At 40.3% G+C, this 21,212-nt stretch overlaps 1 protein-coding gene across 1 annotated transcript in view; it reads right to left on the bottom strand.

Moving 5' to 3' along the window:
* The window catches only part of Slc38a11 (solute carrier family 38 member 11), a 48,687-nt gene that overhangs the window by 27,056 nt on the left and 419 nt on the right, over positions 1 to 21,212 (bottom strand). Inside the window, exons 2-6 of the mRNA XM_059259162.1 lie at positions 19,480 to 19,554; positions 14,592 to 14,726; positions 13,278 to 13,343; positions 11,961 to 12,067; positions 9,055 to 9,134 (exon numbers count right to left, since the gene is read on the bottom strand). Coding sequence (XP_059115145.1) covers positions 9,055 to 9,134; positions 11,961 to 12,067; positions 13,278 to 13,343; positions 14,592 to 14,726; positions 19,480 to 19,540 — 449 coding nt within the window. The 5' untranslated portion in view covers positions 19,541 to 19,554. The remainder of the gene's footprint in view (positions 1 to 9,054; positions 9,135 to 11,960; positions 12,068 to 13,277; positions 13,344 to 14,591; positions 14,727 to 19,479; positions 19,555 to 21,212) is intronic.

A 21,212-nucleotide genomic window follows, 5' to 3' on the forward strand; every position in this document is an offset into this window, starting at 1 on the left:
TGCTGGAAGCCTATATAAGGACATGGAAAAAGGAGTTTTTGCTTTTCACCTGCTTCCTTTCCCTTGCTACCAAGTCTATTCCTTCATTGGCATTAGAGTCTACTTCTTTGGGATTTCATATATATTGAGAACCAGCTGAGACATCCAGCCTCAAGGACTGAGTAAGTACTGGATTCTTGGAATGTTCATTCATAGGCAGTCATTGTTGGATTAGCTGGACCACAGCCTGTAAGTCATTCTAAAAAATCATATCTATCTATCTATCTATCTATCTATCTATCTATCTATCTATCTATCTATCTATTTATCTATCTCTTTCTATCTATCCATCCATCCATCTATTTATCTATCTATATTCATTCTATATACTCTGTTACTCTAGAGAACCCTGACTGATACACCATCCCTCTCCATTAGATCAAGCCTCCTATTCTTTACAACAGAGTATAAACTCCACATAAAAGTAAATAACTTCTCTAATGCATAGAATGTCTTTTAAATAGATTATTGAATTTGCACTTAGAATTTCATGCAAGTCAATAATAAAAAAGTTTAAACCTGGCGGCTAGAGAGATTGCATCGAGTTGAAAGCACTTCCTGCTCTTCCAGAGGATTCCCGTTCTGTTTCCAGTAGCCATATTGGATACAACAATTTGTAACTCCAGCACTAGGGAATCTGATGTCCTCTTCTGGCCTCCCTGGTATCAACATTCATGTGTACACACCACACACACACACACACACACACACACACACACACACACACTTAAACTTGACTTTCTAATTAAACCAGAGTAGATAGGCCACATGGACTTCCTTTCTATCCTGAGATCCCACTAAAATGTTATTAAAGGAATTTAAATGGTTCATGAGGGAGAGGATAGTGGCAGAAGAGACATCAGTGGAGAAAAAGGAAAAGTGGATGTTTATGTCATAACTGTGGGGAGCCATATAGAAGGTGCTCATGAGAAAGAGTGTGGAGTATGCAAGGCTCAGAAAGAATAGGGAAGAGGTGAAGAGGAGTCCTAGGGTGGTGGGTGGTGGTGCAGGAGCAAACTGAGAGGCAGCCTGTCTAGAAGGTACAGCAGGACAGGACTCCCTGTCAGGTTGATTCGTTATCTTATCTGAGTGTTTGGGAGAAGCTTAACAAAAGGGATCCTGTCTAATGTCAAACAGAGTAAACTGGTTAAAACAAAACCCCAAGGGCAGGAATCAAGCATGGGAAAAAGGAGAAGGGGGTTGGGAGGAAGGGTAAAAGAGGAAAAAGTACTTAATTTTAAAAGCTTTAGTGTCTGAGAACTACAATATGTGAAGAAGGAAAAGATAATTTAGGGCCTGGCAAAGAGCAGTGTGCAGCCTTGGCACAGGCAACAGTTCAAAAAGAAAGATTGCTTCCTTCACATAAAAATGTGAACAGATGTTAATTTATATAATTCTTGTTTGGTCTTTTTGGTGGGGGTGGGGGATCAAAGTCAGGGTTTCCTGTATGCTAATCACATAGTCCTATATGCTTTTTAAGAAAAGGTTTATTTTTAATCATTTTGCTTTATATGTATGTCTGTGGGAGTATATGCCATGTGTGGGCATGCCTATTGAGGCCAGAAGGAGACATCAGATCCTCAGGATCTGGAGTTACAGCTGGTTGTGAGTGAGCTGCTGGATGTGGGTGATGGTTTGGATACTTGGATTCAGTTGTCTTATCTTGATTGGAAGCTTAAATTTGTTGTCTTCATAAGAGCTGAGGGATCAGCAAGGATGTCCTACCAAATAAACCTGTCTTCATAGAGTGATGAAAGCAAGCTTCAGGCTGGACAGGGTGTCTCACCTGAAATCTCAGCACTCAGGAGGCAGAGGCAAGTGGATGTCTGTAAGTTTGGGGCTAGCGTGGTCCACATAGCCCATTTCAGGCCAACCTAGGCTATATATTGAGTCCCTGCCTCAAATAAATAACAACAAAACAACAACCAAGCTTCAGGGTATTGCTCCTGGGTCTTGAGACAGTGCACCTCTGGGTCAGGAGGCTTGTAACACTTGTGCTTTCTGGGAGCACACTCTCAAACTCCTCAGTTGAGCTGAGGAGGCTTCCAAATAATCCAGTGTGGGCAGAGCCTGATTTTTTGTTGAACGCTTTATAAATTAACTGCTTCAACCAGACACAGCTGAGAGTTAAATGCTCTGGACAGCCCTAGGCACAGCTCAGTGTTTGCTGTTTTCTGTCAAGCTCAGAAGGACCAGCAGATCTGACCACGCCCCCCAGCTCAGCATCAGCTGACTCCTCAGTCACCGTCCACCTTCCCAGCTCATTTGAGTCTGGCTCTGTGATACAGATCTGTGTTTGACAAAGCTGCCTCGTGATTATTCTCAGTGTCAAAATGGATTCACTTACGTTAAACACAATTTTCAAAAGTTGATTTAATTTTTCAGGAAACTTAATGCTGACTCTTTTTTGCCAAAATTTAGTTTTGGTCTTACAAAAATGATCCCTGAGAAAAATATTGTAATCACGAACACGTTTTTATCTCTGGAGATACCAACTTCCTTTGATTATTATTATCATCTATTCTTTGGTTCCCCTGCCAACTCTTCACAAAGTGTGGGTTGGTTGGTTTGGCACAAACAGGCAAGTGGGAGGGAGTAGAGTAGGATTTTACTTCTAAAAATATTTATTATTATTATCATTGTTGTTATTAGTGTATATGTTTTTGTGTATGCATTTGTAGGGGAACATAATTATGGGGGTGTGTAAGAATGTGTGTGTGTAAAGGTCAGGAGCCAACACTAGAGTTTTCCTCAGTCACTTCTCCACTTTATCATTTGAGATGGGTCCTTTCAGTGAACCTGGAGCTCACTGACTGGTTTAGGCTGGGTGGCCAGCAAGCCCAGAAACCTTCCTGTCTCCATCTTCCTAGCAGTAGGATCATGGCATATACCAATGATTTGGCTTTTCATGGGGCTGCTGCAGATTCAAACTCAGGCCCCATACTTGTGCTACAGGCACATTACTGACTGAATCATCTCTCCAGCCCCCTAATTTTTTAATATTATGAATATTTGTTAGAATTATGAGTGTTATTTGGTTTTCTGGTCTTTATATGTCCAACTCTACCCTCAATGAACTTTAATAGACCCACAAAGGGGTACTGACTGGGTTATACCTACTTTTATAGCCTCACAACCTAGAACAACCAACTCAATAGGTATTTAATACATTGATTGACACTAGACTCTTCTATTTCTCCCTTTGGTAGTGAGTTCTATGCTACCTATGAATCTAATTGTCTAGACTGAAAACCTTTATGTCAACCACTACCCTAAGTAACTCCTGCTCCCTTAGAACTTACATACAAGACGACACTAAGTCTAACTATCAGCTTAAAGGTTCCTCCCCCTTCCTTCATGTCTGCTACTTGAAGTATATACTGTATATATGTGTAAATACTGTACCAGTTGTCCTGTGCTAGACTCTTGGATAGACAGTCTTTTCCCAAGCTTTTGTGCTCCCAAGCATTGCCCTCACCTGGGCTGTAAGAAAAGCCTAAATTAAAATGGAAGCTTTATCTGGCCACTCTTCTGCTTCAGAACTGTCAGTGTTCATCAGCTAAGGAACAAGCCAAAATTTCTACACTGCAGCAGAGTCTTCCCTTTATCTTGCTCTTTGCCAAACCATCTATACTGACTTCTTTATATACTTTGGACAGACTTTCGGCCTAGAATCACCAAAACTCTAGTTATGTCTAAACACAATATTGATGTGGCGCGTAAGGAGGGGGTGATAGGAAAGTGGGGGGGTCAATAGTTGTCATGGTCTGGGTGATCACTGGCTTTGAAAGTAACGCTAGGAAAGTTTTCCTGGATAGTAAATACTTTTTCCATGAAAATTTCATTGCCTCAAGACGATTCTTATTCTCTTGTCCAGCCAATCCCCAGGATGAACTGACTAAGGCAAGGAAGGCACACAGATTCACTTAGCTGTCGGGTGATTATCTGGCAATTCCTTACTGAGCCCCAGGTTTGTGGTGAATGCTCTGCTGAGAGATGAGTATAGACTGTGAAAGAGATAATGTGACCTCTGTGCTCAGCATGCTTGTAGCAAGATGAAAGACGTAAAGTCCCCCTGCAAGGAGATGCCTAAGAGATGAATAAAGTCAATTCAAGAAGGAACGTGATCATTTTATTTCTACATGGAGAATCCTTCTATTTCTCTATAGCTCCACATTTACAAAGCCCAAATACTCAACTTCTGAACCCATTCCTCATCACCATTCTGGAATGACAGCATAAGCTCCTGGAATGAAACCCACATTGCCTACTATGATCTTCAGAATGGACCCACATGTTCCTCTCTGTATCCTTAGGCCACACTTTCCAGCTTCTCTCCACAGACCATGCAAATGCCCCAAATGCCTTCAAGAGTTCCTGGAAGCTGGATGTGGTGACACATGCCTTTAATCCCAGCATTTGGGAGATAGAAGCAGAAAGTTTCTGTGAGTTTGAGACCAGCCTGGTCTACATACTGAGTTCTAGGACAGACAGAGCTACATAGTGAGACCCCTGCCTTATCCCCCACCTCCAAAAAAGAATTCATGGAGCACTTTTAGATTCATTTTTTGACTTGAACTACAACTTGCTCAATAATTCCTATGTTTAAAACAAAGTAAGGCATTTTAGCTCTCTTTTTTTCTCTCAGGCCATTGTTCCCATACCACTTCACCTCATTTATACCCTTTCTCAAATAAGGGGGTTGGGAGGACACAAGAGGGGAAGGGGGGATTTTCCAGATTCAGTGTTTTCTACTGAAGTAATTTATTGAACATTGTTATGCCATATGCTTTTTAAGTATATACATTTGTTAGAAACATGGTGGGATTTTTTTAATTTTTAAAATTTTCATTAAACAATGTCTCCAGGCTCCAATAGGAGTATTTTTCCCATGAGAATTTTTGTCATTCACTTATATCTTGAATTTTTTTGTGAGTGAGTTCTACCCGTACCATTTAATTGAAACCCCTGTAATCTAAGTGGATACTGTCATTTTCAGGGCACAGTGGCTCTTCCACATTTCTAATCATTTGATGTCTTTTGGGGCCACTCATTTTCCTGTTCAGTCTGGATGCATTCCTGGCGGTGACCCTATTCTTAGCTCCAAGGGGCACCCTGTGGGCACCGGTGACCTGATCTCAAGCAACTCCACACAGATCCTGGGTAGGAATCCTTACAGATCCTCATCAGAGCCAACTGGAAATAATCCTGGCAGTGGACTGGAATCCCCGGAAACAGAAAAGTCTTTCTCTTTCTGCAGACTTAGACCTGAATAGATAGAAGTTGAGACTGCCTGCTGTTACCTTGTGACAGTGAGAAGGCATTTCAGAAACTAGAGCTCAAACAAGGAGAAGGACAAAGAGACAGATAAAAAGAAAAGCTGTGTCTGACTCTGTTAACTGAGCTCCTGGATACAACCATACTCACAACCGAGCTCCTGGATACAACCATACCCACAACCATACCCAGCAATGGACCTTGAACCTGACAGCTGGGTTAATAAATGGTCTTTTACTTCAGTCAGGTTACAGTTTGGTGACTGTCATTTACAACAAGAGCAGCAACAATCCACATGCCATTTAAAAAGTTCAGTGATTGACACCCATCAAATCTAATCATTCTCTTCCTCAAATATGTACTTTTACATATTTTTACCCATTTTTTTTTCTGATTCTCTCTTGAATCCCTTCTAGTTTATTAAATGGTAGAATTTGGGGCTTAGAATGGACAGAGTAACGAAATTAATGCTTGCTGGATTCTAGGGCGTAGTGTGTGTGTCTAAATGTCTGTAAAAAGCATAGATGTTCGTACTACAGTTATGTTTAGAATGCTAAGTTATTGATTAAAATGCTAAAACAGAGATGTCATATGAAGGAAAATAGTTTCAAATTTGATTCCATGTTATCATTTCCACATTGATTATATGATATGAATATCTATAACATCCCAAGTAAAGATTTTTTTAAAATAATGCCTCTTATTTAAGTTAGAAAAAAAAGTGTGTTACTGCATTTTTATACTTGTGTACTTTCTGGAAAACAATTAAACTGCCTTGTTAACCCAGTTTTTATAAAGCAAAGACCTAGAAAATACAATAAAACTGACCATAATTTCCAAGAAGAACTGAGAGTCGTGAGGCTGTGGCTATTTGAAATCATATCAGAAAGCAGAATTTATGGCCCTATGAGTTATGGAAAAGGAAATTGAATTGTGTTTTATTTTTAAACACAACCACTAAAAAGGTGTTTCCATGGTAACAAGGTCAATACCAGCAGCCGTTACAGACCTGCCTGTCTTCTGATAGTGGGTTTAAAGATCTTTTTCCAAATACCATTTTAGAAGAGCTACGGGGAGAGAAATCTACAGCTTTTCTGATCGCTCACGTGAACTGAAAATGAAGAAAAGCACACATGGTGTATTGGATTCCTCATGTTTTATGGATGATAAGCATCCAGGCCTGTCTTATTCTCAGAAAGAAGCCTGCTTGACTAGCTTCTGTGCCAACCTGGACACAGATTTCATTAGCCTGATTGTAAACAGGGCAAGCAAAAGTTGTTTGCAGAACTATTCAAACAGAAATAAAGGGCGGCACCGTATGAGAGAACATACTTCTTAGACATCTAAATATTGGTAGAGTTAAGTAACTATCCCCCTGTTATTGTAAAGACTCAGTCTCAGATAAAATATTATATCACCAGTGGAGGAAATTAAGGCTACATTTTGTTTGGGACCAAAACAAACAAATTGCTCTTTAAGCTCTGTGGCTACGACCACAGCTCATTCAGCCTGACAGGAAGTGCTCATCCCTTTCTCCCCACCCCACCCCCATAGTTATCCACAGAGTGTTAGTTTCCCCACTAAACTGGAAGACCCTTGAGAGCAAAGACATTTCATTGCTTTTTGTATTAATAATGATCTGTCACATCACACTTTCTATATTAAAAAACAACAACAACAACAACAACAACAAACCCCTGGAAAACACAAATGAAGAATGACTCATCTACCAGATGGCATCAACCAGAAAGAAAGGCCTCCGATTTCATTTGGGGAATGAGGTGCAGCTGGGGTGTGCTTGTGGCCAGTCTCTGGGTCAGAGGCTGTCTGGCTCCTCGCTCACGGACGCTTTAACTGTTCCATAAGGAGTCTGATTGCCTGGCTCCTGGACAGGTGAGTCAGAACCTCTGTGGGTGGGGCCCTGGCACCCCAGGCATTCTAGCTAGTCAGGTTAGTATAACGTGCCCTGGAGATGGGGATCAGTGTTTGCCCCTTCCGGAGGATAACTGAGTTCTGATTCATTGACTTCTCAAGTCTCCTAATTGTCTCTCTACCTTCCCCCCCTTTGATATCGCCTCATTGTGTTATATACATCTAGTGTATAAACCTTTTATTATAAATGGCTACTTAGAATCACTTTTCATTATAAATGTTTCCGTCATTGTAGTGAAGCCTCATATAACCACCATTTTGCCGAAATTACTACTTATTGTATTACTTAATGCATGGCTTACCTTTCTGTTCTTGTAACTCAGTTTTTTGAAAACCAGGATGGGATTTAGTATCAGTGCAATAAGTACTGAATAAGAAGCAACAGAACAGGCCATACACCTCTGTGTTACCATGTGTGCATTTCCTGAACCTAAAATGCCTTTTCTCCTCTTGTCTATCTAAAAAAGTTCCAGTCCGTCTTTCAAGATACCAAGATCTCCCATCGCCCCATCTCTGAAAAGCTCTCCTTGATCCAAGCAGGTCATGAAGCCCTGGTTTGGGCAATGCCTTTCCTGGTTTGGGCAATGCCTTTGCCCCTTTCCTGTTTTCACTTGACAGTGACCACATTGGATTGAATTTATTGTTCTTCTGTTTTTAAATCATCCAGCGGATGAACATCTTGCAGCAGACACTGATCTAGACAATATATTGCCCTTTTCTTCCAGGACACAGCACAGTCCCCAGAAACAATAGCTGCTCAATGAGTGCTCGCTGCAAGGAGGGATAAACGGCCACACTGAAGCTGAACCAAACCAAATACATTTCAAAGCTGCTAAGGGTGGGTTAGAGCTGGACTCTTCTCTCTGTCTCTGTCTCTGTCTCTGTCTCTGTCTCTGTCTCTCTCTCTCCTTCCCTCCCTCCTTCCCCCTCCCTCCTTTTTTGGTGGTTGATCTTGGGAGTTTTGGGGGGGCCCTTGCATTCTAGTCAGGCTGTCTTCCAAGGGGCTCCCCAGCCATCTGCCCCAATTCTTATGGTAAAGTCCTGGTATTTCAGGATGATCGTGTCGGACAAGAAGGCCTCTTGGAGGTAGTAAGAGTCAGACGAGAGAAGCAGAGCCGGCTGCCATGTGGGGACCGGTAGCAAGGGGATGAGGGACTCCACTAAAACCAAAGCATGTTGGCACCCTGGTTCTGACTCCCTACATACCTGAGTCACATTTTTTTTTTCTGGCAAGCTAAGAAGATTTTCATAAGTATATGCATTAAAGGAAGTGGCTTTAAAGAGAGACAATTAAGAGGGAAACACTGCCTTGAGCACTGTGCTACCAATCAGATCTATCCACCAGGTCTCCCCGCCCTCTCCCTTCTTAGAGACCATTAGAAGATTCAGTATTCCTTGCATTCGTTAAGACATAGCTTAAATTAATTTCTTTATTGTTTAGTACATTTTAGGTCCCTTGATGCATTTCCTGACTGTAAAGCTTTCTCTGATTTTTCCGAATACTCACTATGTGGTGTTTCTCATTGTTAGTGTATATATAACCTCTTTCTTCCTTTCTTCCTTCTTTCCTTTCTTATTTTCTATTTTGAGACTGAGTCTCTCTGTATCTCAGCCTCGCCTTGATATTGCTTCACAGCTGAAAACGACTTTGAACTCTTGATCTGGCTGCCCCCTCTTCTTGAGACCTGGGATTATAGGCATGAGCCACCATGTCTGGCTATATTTTTATTTGTGTATTTTTCTTATGTCCCCGAATATGCTATGTTTCAGCAAATATTGATGTAAAGTCAAAAGTACAACACTTACATGTTTGGCCCCAAGGAAACTGCCCTTGTCATTACAATTCCAAGAATTAGAATTGTTAAAATTGTAGAAATGAGAGAGATCTGCAAAAAGAAACATGAAGACATCATCAGGATAAGATGCAGATAATTTATTTAAAATAGTACACAATTTTTATTAATTGGGTAAATTTATTCATAGATTGTTTTTATCCAGTTCCCTACGTGGTTTATAACCTTACAGATCTTCCTCTACACTTGGGCGGGTATGTAACTACTTAACAGATTATAATCATCTCTGGGACCTAAACCGAGGATCCAGTGTCCACTGTGATTTTTCAACAAAGCTGTAAGCCCTTTCTATGACTCCCTGCACAGGATACAAAGTGAATCCTTTTAGTTTATGGAAGTTAGAGTGAAAATACCTTTTCTTTTCAGGCCCCGTTTGAGTGTTGGATTAAACTGCTTTCATTTGAGTGTTGAATTAAGCTGCTTTCATTTGAGTGTTGAATTAAGCTGCTTTCTATCTATCGTTGCTTTTTCTATTCTCATCTCTCCCTTTTCCTTTCAACACAACATGCATACACCCATCTCAATTCTGTTTTAATGTCTGCCTTTCCCTCTCCGCTCTCGAGCTCCACTGGTCTATTTTTTCTGTGTGGTTTGCCCTTTGCTCTGTGTTCCTGGGTCTGTTCTTTGTCTTCCTCTCAGCACTGTGCCTATTCCATCTGGCTAAAACACAAGCTGCTGTGCATGTGCGTGTGCTCTGGACACTCATTACATTAGGTTTGTGAATCAATTCTTTATTTATAAGCACATTTGAGATGGTTTCTAGGATAAGTAAAAAAAAATGTCTCAAATTGCCTTTATTTCATGTGATTATCATTAATATTGGGTTCTAAGTTTTTAATGTTTAATTTGAAATAAATGTCTATGACAAGTTCCCTGGTCTTGTGAGGAACAGAGAGAACGATTAGCCAGTTGAAGTCCACACAGCTGGAAGGTGGCAGGTGGAATTCAAATGCAAGCAGCCTGCTCCAGAGAGAGCCTGCCCTGGGCTTTGTTAATTGGGGTGTCAGTATGGCACCTTCAAGAGACACATAGGGATTTAATATGTTAAAGATTATCATTTTTTCATGAATGTTTTGCTTTCTACTCTCAGAAGTGAAATGAAAAAAAATGCTCCATCATTCAGATAACTGACACATAAAAATTTGCTTTTTCTTACCCTTTCCTTTCTCTCTGTCTCTGTCTCTGTCTCTGTCTCTGTGTCTGTCTCTCTCTCCCTCAAAAATCTTACTACGGCCGGGCGGTAGTGGCGCACGCCTTTAATCCCAGCACTCGGGAGGCAGAGGCAGGCGGATCTTTGTGAGTTCGAGGCCAGCCTGGTCTACAGAGCGAGAGCCAGGAAAGGCGCAAAGCTACACAGAGAAACCCTGTCTTGAAAAAGAAAAAAAAAAAAAATCTTACTACGAAGCTGGGCTGGCCTGGAGTTATGTATAGATAAGGTTGGCTTCAAACTCACAGAGCTCTGCCTGCCTTTCTCTCCAGCTCCTGAATTAGAGGTGCGCACTGCCAAGTCTGGTCTCCCTTTTGGCACATCCTTGCTGGTCTCTGAACGGTTGCTAGGGACGGAAGGCCTTTGGTGAGAACACTCTCAAACGCTGGCTTTGTGTGCAGCTCTGCCTGGACGAAGGGACCTCATCATGGGATGCACTACGTCCAACATCAACGGCAGGAGTAAAACACAGTTGATGGTTGCAGTTATCGAAGCAGACCATAAAAGCATCACATGACTGACCCTTTTCACAAACACATGATCAGAATGTTTAACTATGTAGACCTAGTACAATTATATTTGGGTTAAATAGAAACCTTTCTTGGCAGTAAGAGAATAAAATACAGGCAGATAAAGGATAGTCTATGTAAATAAGGTTATGTGGTGGGTCAAATAATTATTCAGTTAATTTTATTAGAAAGAACTCAGTACCATCGGCAAAATTCTCAACAACTGATCAATCAACAAATTGATATTTAAATTCACTGAGTGGATATCACTTGGGAGGCAGAGGCAGGCAGATCTCTGAGTTCGAGGCCAGCCTGGTCTACAGTTAGTTCCAGGACAGCCAGGGCTATATAGAGAAATCCAGTCTTGAAAAACAAAACAAAACAAAAATTCACAGAGTGGGAACATGTATAGTAGACATTGTAACTTACAAATAAAACCATTTGACATCATTTAAGTGATTCATCCCTACTTGTAATTCGATTTACTTTTCATTTTAACTGGTACACAAAACATAACAGTTTTATAGATTAAGGTACCACACAAAGTTTGTTACATATATATATTATACAGTGCTTAAATAAGATTAAACATTTATCTCTTCAAACACTTATTTCTTTGTCATGCTTAGTTTAATTCAGTTGTTAAAATTCTCTACAAAAAAGATGGGATACTTTTCTAATAAAGTAGACTTATTTAAATATAGCTTTCTATATTTTCTAAATTGAAAATCCATTTGTCTGATATCAGATTAACTCCTTTAGAAAAGAAAAAGGAAGAACATATTTTATTCACATTTAACCATCAGTTTCCCCAAATGAGAGATTCACAGTTTACTAAGCATAATTTTGATGACAGCTGAAGAGACAGATTGTAAGTCCATAAAATTAATGGCTATTTAAAATGTAAAAATGGGGCTGGAGAGATGGCTCAGGGGTTGAGAGCATTGGCTGCTCCTACAGAGGACCCGAGTGGGATTCCCAGCACCTACATGAGAGTCATTTCACAACTCCCTGTAGCTCCAGTTCCAGAGGCTCCGTGCCCTCTTCTGGCTCCTGCAGGTACAGGGTGCACATACATACATGCAAGCAAGCAGAACACTCATAAAAATAAAAGTAAATAAATCTTTAAGATGTAAAAGTTACCTTTCCAAGCTTTGCTATATCACGGTACAGCGACAAAGGCAGAGTAAGTGTAACTGTTGAAACCACAATAATGAAGTGCCGGCCAATAAACAAACTTCCAGGATCAACTAAAATATAGTAAACACTATTCAGTGTTCATAGATATAAACAGCACATTGGTGACAGTAACTACCTAAACATTTCATCACGAACAATGGGGTAAAAAAAAAAAACTAAATCATACATAAAGATGATTTTGAGTTAATAAACAAAAGAATCATGTTAAAATAGAAATAGACCACAAAAATATAAATACAAAATAACCCAAGAATGAACCTATGCTTCTTATGATGTCATAGAATTTTACAATCCTATGAATAGCTTCTTTAAAAATTATTTATTTATTTGATGTTCATGGCTGTTTTGCTGTATGTATGTCTGTTAATCTTTTGAATGGATGGTGCCCATGGAGGCCAGAAGAGGATGTTGGTGCTAGGAATTGAACCCTGGCCCTCTGCAAGGGCAGCCCATGCTCTTAACCACTGAGCCATCTTTCCATCCCCAGTAACCTTGTAATCAGTTTCTCTGCTCCTAGACTACAAGCAAACATGCTCATCCTTTCTGAATCGCTTCCGTAGCCATGACACAGTGGCACGCTGAACAGGAAGTGGGTATGTGTCACATGCTGAAATGTTACCTATGGATATTCACAGCAGCTTTTGTCCTATTGCCCTACAAGGGAAACAACACAAATGTCCCCTGGCTGACTGACGCACTAGCTTTTCAGATTTCCATAGTATGGAATTCTCCTAACAATAGAAATATAAACAGACAGACTCCTGACAGAGTCACAGGGAGTGACAGATCTCTGCTACACACAGCCTGCCATTGGCATTGGCATGGTATTCTGGAAAAAAAAAAAAAAAAAGCAAAACTCCAATGAGAGAAATCAAATAGAAGTTTATGAAAATGGCAACTTTTTTTCCCCCTTTTTGGTTTTTCAAGACAGGGTTTCTCTGTGTATTCCTGGCTGTCCTGGAATTCACTCTGTAGACCATGCAAGTCTAGAACTCAGAGATCTGTCTGCCTCTGCTTCTGGAGTGTTGGGATCATTAAAGGCATGTACCACCATGCCTGGAAAAAAATAACGACTTTAAAAAATGAGTTAAAAAACTAGTTTAAATCTGTGTTCTAGGAATAACATGGATCCTGGGAACTACAAGATCTGTGAGCTAGTCCAACTCCACATTCAAACATTTAATTTGTAAATTATGAATTACATTCTAACTATGAAAAATAAGTTTATTTAAACTCATCACATTTCTCATTTTTACCCACCTCCTGGGATTCTTTGAAAAACTTTGCTCAAAGTATCTCCAGTTATTATGTTGTAACTTATCATGGCTGAAAAAACAGTGACAAGAATGGTCATTAGTAAGTCTGCACATATTTTTTATCTTACATATTCTGAACACTGGCCGTTACTACTTTCTCCACATAATTTTTAACACACACTGCATATAATTTCTAGTATGTACAGAGTAAGGAGAACATGATAGATTTATGCTAGAGTGTCAGCTTGAGCTTCAGGAAGATTTTCACTTTACAAATTGGTTCATCCTAGAATGCTCAGGAACACTGAGTTTTGACACTCATTTGAAATATGATTTATTTTGTTATTGAGGCCTAGTTTCCAAGCATCTTTTTGGGAAGACATGTGCTGCTTAAACCTAAGAACCTATAACAATAGTAAGATTTGAAGGTACACACACACACATACACACACACACACGCACACACACACACACACACACACAAAGCCTCCACTTGAAAATGCAAGACTTTCGAAGGAAGTATATCTTTATAGATTTCTGTGGAAACAGGTGGACTTACTTCAACGGTAGCTTCTTTAATTTTAATAAAATATATGAAGTCAACATTGTTTGAAATTCTCAAAGAATTAATAAGATCTTTTGTAAGTGAAGTCTTTAGTCATTAATTTATTTGAACATTTTATCTAGTTAAGAAGTGGGTGACATTTTCATCACTGTGGTACAAATATTGGTACATGGCTCCCTCAAATCATTAGGTTTCCAAAAAACAAAACAAAACAAAAATCAACTGTATTAAACCTTAAGAGAGACATTAATTTTTTCACTCACTTTCAATCCCAAATCATTGTATATATGTCTATGTGTGTGTGTATGTGTATTGTGTGTGTATATATGTGTGTGTGTCTGTACATGGGTGTATATATGTTTGTGAATGCATGTGTATGTGTGTTTGTGAGTGTGTGATATTTGTGTGTTTATATATGCTATATATGCATATACACATTTATCTGAGAAAGGAGAGAGAGAGAGAGAGAGAGAGAGAGAGAGAGAGAGAGAGAGAGAGAGAACACCACGTAAGGAAAACCAGAACATTAGCCAAATCCCCATTTTATTTTAGGAAAAAAATGCTTACAGAATCAGTAAAATGTACTAGAAAATAGGAAAGAAAATTGTTAGAGATGCAAACACTTAATTTGGGAAACACTTCAACTGCTAATAATCTTTGATAACTCTTAAATGCCTATGAAAGCTGCTAATTACTCAGAAAGGACTATGTGGGTACCAACCATTGTAGCACATGTCTTCACAGCTATCTTACCTATAAAAGGGTACATAAACTGTAGGGCAGAGAGCAGCAGATATCCTGGAAAGCCGAAGGTCTTGTTAACCAAAGACTGGTAGGAGTCTGTTCCAGAGAGAGCTCCTCCTTTTATCAATAAAATGAGGGAAAAGTCTGTAGCAAAACAAAACACAAATCATGTCAGAAAACATTTGATACAAAGGTTTTGCATATTTTGACTGAATTGTCTTTGAGAAAAAGAGAATTATTTTTAAATCAAGGTTTCATGTGGCCAAGGCAGGCTTCAAACTTGATGTGTATTCGAGGATGACCCTGAACTCCTAATCTTCCTGCCTCAATCTCCTGAGTGCTGAGATTATAGGCAAGTGCCACCCGGCTGAGGTGTGGGAACACCATCCAAGAATGGAGTCCTGGAAGGGGTAAGAAAACAAAACAAGGGTCTTGCGACTTCAGTTTCTTCAAAATCATGGACTTGCTCTTGAAATGTGCTTTTGTGGCCCTCCCAAGCATAGTGGCTAGGAGTGAGTTTACTTCAGGTTATTCATTACAACTAGCTGTTGTAATGCCTCTATAGAAAAACCTGTTTTTTGCCACGTGCAGCTTGTCCTTGTGATTATATGCAACTTGAACTCAGGAGAACTTTTCTCATGTGCCCTTTCTTAACCCCCAGCGTATAAATTGTCTGATGCTCTGAATAAAGTTTGCTGTTGCATGAGACTTGAGTTCTCTCGTTGATTATTTATTATCTCCCAGGTCCCACTGCCTCCAGAGTAGTGATGCCGGGTTTCAGACGGTGCTGGAGATTGAAACCAAGGCTTCATGCATACAATCATGGTACCAATGGTGCCTCATCCCCAGCCTGGGAAAAGGGGAATTCCAGGAGAAGAGCTTCAACGGTACAGTATTACCACAACAAGGCTCACAACTTTCAATAAAACATCACTTATCTTGAAACCATACTCTTCTAGTTACATGTTTTCCAATCACAATGAAGATATCCTTGAACGTCCAGGTGATGGCCTGCACAGGGCAGGCAGGGATGACAGCCCAAGACCAGGGCTACGTGTAACTTTCTAACCCAAAGATGTGGCCACTGTTATGAGGCTGTGACTCCACCCCAGGAGATATAACACAGGTACTCGACCTGTGAATACTGTGGTGAGAAAGGATGTGAGTATTTTAGAATTCATAAATAGATAAGACTCAGAGCATTTGGTTTGGAACAAAATAAAATCAGTGACTTCATTTTAAAGCTATTATGGCTAAGAGTGCACTTCGTGGATTTTTTAAAAAATGTTTACATTGTAATTATTTCATTTCAAATTTAGAATTAAATTTGAAGATATAAATATACAGAAGTTATGTAATTAAAAATCATTTCCCCCCCCACCAGTGGTAGCACATGTCTATAATCCCAGTAGTTGGAAGGCAGATGCAGGCAGATCTCTCTGAGTTCAAGGCCATCCTGGTCTACAAAGTAAGTTCCAGGACAGTCAGAATTGTTACACAGAGAAATCCTGTCTCAAAAAATCAAAAGATAAATCCTTTTTTTTCTTACTTATCATTTGTCTTGAAGTCACATTATTAAAAGACTTGGTGGCTATCTTAGGTACAAATGTTCCAAGGTTTGGTACCTATTTTTCTTCCTCCTTTTATTCTCATTCACCTTGATTTCTTCATATTTTTAAGTGAATTGGAAATGCATTAAAATAAAAAGGGAAAAATCCAGTCTAGTCATTGTCTCCTAACTCTTGTAAACTTTTTAGAAATTATTTGTTTTTTATTTCATGTGCATTAGTGTTTTGCTTGCATGTATATCTGTGTGAGGAGGGTTTTAGAGCCACTGGAACTGGAGTTACAGACAGTTGTGAGCTATCATGTGGGTTCTGGGAATTGAACCCTGAACCTGGGTCCTCTGGAAGAGCAGCCACTGTTCTTAACCACTGAACCATCTCTTCAGCCCCCTTCTCTCTCTCTCTCTCTCTCTCTCTCTCTCTCTCTCTCTCTCTCTCTCTCTCTCTCTCTCTCTCTCTCTCTCTCTCTCATGCTCTCGCTCTCGCTCTCTCTCTCGCTCTCTCTCGCTCTCTCTCGCTCTCAGATTTATTGATTATGTATACAGTGCTCTGTCTGCATCTATGCCTTCAGGCCAGAAGAGGGCGCCAGATCTCATTACAGATGGTTGTGAGCTATCATGTGGAACCTGGGAATTGAACTCGGGACCTCTGGAATAGCAGCCAGTGCTCTTAAGCACTGAGCCATCTCTCCAGACTCATAACTCTTAAAAAGCTATTTTGTCGGTTTGTTTTAGTTTCCACTTTGATTCACCCATCTTCCAAGGTTGTTAACAGCATGGCTTCTGGTTGTTTTCCTAAGGTCTGGGGTACTTACACTAGCTGTTGCCAACTTGTTTTATTGTGCTCACAGCCTGGGCTCCAATTTTGTATGAGATCCTTGCTCTAGTTTTCACAGACGTTAGTAAAACATAAACGTGTGTTTTTAGTTCCCACTGTCAAAACTCCAGATTCCTACACCTAGCTGCCTTGTACCTGGAGATCTCAAACCTTGTGTGCAACCCCCAGCAACATAAAGACTAGGCCTGATGGCCCATGCCTATAATTTTAGCAGTCTGGAGGTGGAGGCAGGAGGAAGATGAAGCTCGTCCTCTGCCTCACAGCACGTTTGATGCCAGCCTGCATAGGAGCTTATGTCTCAAAGAGATCTAGAGACAAGCCACTGTTTAATTGTGGTGTTACTAAGTAATTTCCATAGGGTCAAATCGATAATAACGACCACGGGTTTCAGGACACAGGATTTAAATTCCAGCCTAACTCCAAAGCTTAAGATTTTAATTCCTCTGTTGTACGATAGATTCTGTAGCACTTGCGAAATTTGTAGCAAAGACTGATTCCATTAAAAAAATAATTGTAGTGTTAATTAAGAAAAAAATTAATATACTGTAGTTGTAGATTTTGCTCTTAAAACATAAAAAAGAAAATGAATATTAAGATATAAATTGTTTGACCTTTGTGAGGGGAATCTTTTATTTATTAAAATTATTCAAGAGTTCGGTGATGTTAGTAAAGGAATGGGTTAATCATTCCTACTGCTACTGAGCTTGCAATGCATGACTTGGGCAAGACTATACACCATGGGTACACCAGCAATTGAGCATGCTATTTCCAGTGTCGTTTATTTACATGTAATATGATGTGAGTTTACTAACTATTCGTTTTCTTCCAATCATGATTCACAGGTGAGATGTTTGATTTTCTCTGCCTGCTGATTTATAATTATGTGTTCACAATGCCCTAAAGCAATGGTAATATACATGGTTGGAAATTAAATATTTGCCAGCACTGACCAGGAAGCAGGCAAATAAAAAAATGGGAAGGCTTTTAAAGATACTTGTATTCATATGCATAGATTATGCTTCTCTCAGTCGGGGTCAGAGAAGCTTCTTTTTGCAGTGGGAGACAGCTAATGCAGAGACTAAGTGAATGATGAGTGCTTGACCCTAAGTGGGACATCTTTATTGCTGCCTCTACAGCTCAGGGAACATTGGTGAAATGGAGCCCAAGAATGCAGGAACCAGAGGAAGGGGAGAAGGGCTATGAAACAGTGTCTTCTGGACAGGACACAACACGTACTCATGAGCTCTTTACAGCCTGCACAAGATAGGGCTTCATCAACAGTCCATCATGCCCATGGTGGAGAGGCTCATGAGACCCCGCCCTTTCTTGTGGAGCTATGGACAGTTAACGGTGGCTGGGCAAGGGGGGTGTCATTTTCTTCCACGGTATAGCCACTGATAAGTTGTCCATATTCTATTAACCCTTGTCTCTACTCATACAAGCAGCTATAGTTCAACTCAATGGGTCACACCACACACACACACACACACACACACTCACAAACACACACGCTTCCTAGAATGAAAGCGTAAGGCAGAGGAAACAGGTGGCCAGGAGGTAGACTAGCAACACCCTAGGACTGGTGGTGTATCTTGGGAGCCCCACCTGTATCTCACATTGCCCTACCCCCTCCCTGTGGAGCCAAAGAGGGCTTTCAGACTTTCAGCAGTAATTGCCTGAATCCCTTGTGAAAATAAGAGTTGGGGAAATCGTATAAATTCACAGGAGGAGGCTTTCTTGAGGCCCAGGCCACAGGTTGAGAAGAGGGACAGCTCGGGGCATCTGCACTAGCTGGTTCAAGGCATCTATCTAGGTTACCACTCCTAGCTGTCACCAAAGCAGAGGCCCCTGCATTTGTGAATGACTACTGCCTCCTTCACAGTGATCCTAAATCAGAGGCAAGGCACTGTTTCATGAAGTGGCCTGGTAGAATGGCAGGGCTGAGTTGAAGATCACGGGAAGGAGAGGTGATCCCGAGTGCTGAACCTAAATTGCCATGAGGAGGAGTGGGGCACATGTGGGTGGTAATTTAGAAGCAGCTTTCTATTGCTCAGGAAGGCGCTGGCAAAACTGGCAAGGAGAGAAGGGGCCAGCCCTGCTACATGAACACCAAGACCTCAGTACCACCTACACAAACAGCTGACTACGGCTGCTCATCTGCGCGCAGCTGCCAGCCCGACCCTGCCGTGTGCACGGTGGAGCAGCGTCCTCTTAGTCATTGCCAGCCTTGGAAATGACTTTCTCATCCACTGCTTTCTGTATGAAGTGAAAAAGGCACATGACCAGGTTTAGGCTTGGTGATAGAACATGCTACTTTTACTAATCTGTTTAAAGGATTAGGAAGAAAAAGCAAATCTCCTCAGATGTGATGCTTAAATTCCTTAGGATCCTTTGATGGACTTCTTAATTAACTAGGAGATCCAACTGCAGGGTATATTTGTGTAGGTAAAGAAGTCATTGAACAATTTAAATGACAGGGATATGCAGCCATTTACCTGTAATATATGAGACCCAGAATAAAAGCAGTACTCCCAAGGGAAATCCAGCTTGCTTCATTGAATAAGGCAATCCTGGAAAAACAAAATGCCCCAACCCTCACATTAAGATGACAAATGGAAAGGTGAACATCTCTCACAATTCCTACATAGGGAGGAAGTAAAAGAAATTATGTAGGTAAGTGATAAAAAGTTGTAACATGGGACAAAATAGTCCTAAATCAACTATTAGCAGATTGGCACTTATTCCAGAATGGCATGCCGTTAAATTAATGACACGTCAAGAGAGAAAGCACATGGGATGGCTGAAGAAGAATTCAAAAGCAGCGAATGACAAGGTGATTCCGGTTTACACAAACAATGCTTATTTCAGTGTGACAGTTAGTGCCCCGGACTCCATGGAGAGCAAAGACACCAAGCCCTTCCTCACATGCTGCTGTGGAAGGCAGCAGGATGGTTGTGGGCTCTTAGGGAAGACCGATTCTGGAGCCAAAATGGGGGAACCATGTAGAAAGTGAGAGAATACAGGGAGAGCAGGAATGCAGAATTACTTCTTTTCAAGCTAAATGGGGTTCATAAAATTATTTTTTTTACTGCTTCGTTGATATGGATAATTTTAGATTATAGACTACAAAATATTCAAAATGAAATAATTTAAACATTTCTATCCAGAATATATTTTTTTTTCAGAAAAGATTTCTCCTTAAAACAAAGCTGCCGAGTGCAGTGAAGTGGAACATTTTAACACCACTGACCTGCATTAACCTGAAAAGTATTCATACCGGGAATAAATCCTAGAATTCTGGCAAGTTCAACTGTCCGGACTCCATGATGCATGGACACAGGATTTTAAACAAGCCTTTGTCCCTGCTCACTTCTGCTCCACCTCGGGAATCTCCAATTTATTGTTCATTTTAAAATATGTGTATATGGATTAATGTAAAGCCAGAAAGCACATAAACTTGTGAGAAAAAAAAATAAGAAAATGAACTCAGGGGCTAGAGAGATGGCTCAGCAGTTAAGAGCGCTTGTTGATCTTGCCAAATACCCATTTCCCAGCACCCACATGGTGACTCACTACCATCCTTAACTCCAGTTCCAGGAGAGCTGACACTGTCTTCTGACTTCTGTGGACACCAGATGTGCAGGTGGTGCACACGCATGCGGGCGAAACACTTACATATGCACATAAAATAATAAATAGATAGATAGATAGATAGATAGATAGATAGATAGATAGATAGATAGATAGATAGATAAAAATTAAGAAAAGAAAAGCAACCCGTTGGATAAACTCACAGTTTTAAGCAGATAAAAATATGAAAATGTTGTGGCAAAAAGTTACATATTTGGCGAGCATTGCAGTTGACAGGGTTTTGGTTTCTCTGCCTTTTCAGAAATGGAATATTTTCCAACAACAACAACAACAAAAAACAAACGCTGGAGAATCCTACTTGTATTACTGCACTGCCATACCCTTTTAAAGTTTTCACTTTTTAAAGGAACTGTCCCTTGCTTCTAATTTATTGGAAAAACACGGACTATTCTTTCCTTAGCAATTGTAAGCACTGTTGTAAATTAACTATATTAATGACTCGATGAGCAAAACCAATATTTCATGAGTTCACATTTTAAGTTTAACATCATATAGGTAGGGATGGAAATACTGCCTAGTTTAATTTTTCATAGGACTGTTAAAGTCTTTTCTTAAACTTTTGTACATGTTACGAATA

The sequence above is a fragment of the Peromyscus eremicus genome, chromosome 4, assembly GCF_949786415.1.
Source record: "Peromyscus eremicus chromosome 4, PerEre_H2_v1, whole genome shotgun sequence".
Classification (NCBI taxonomy): Eukaryota; Metazoa; Chordata; class Mammalia; order Rodentia; family Cricetidae; genus Peromyscus; species Peromyscus eremicus.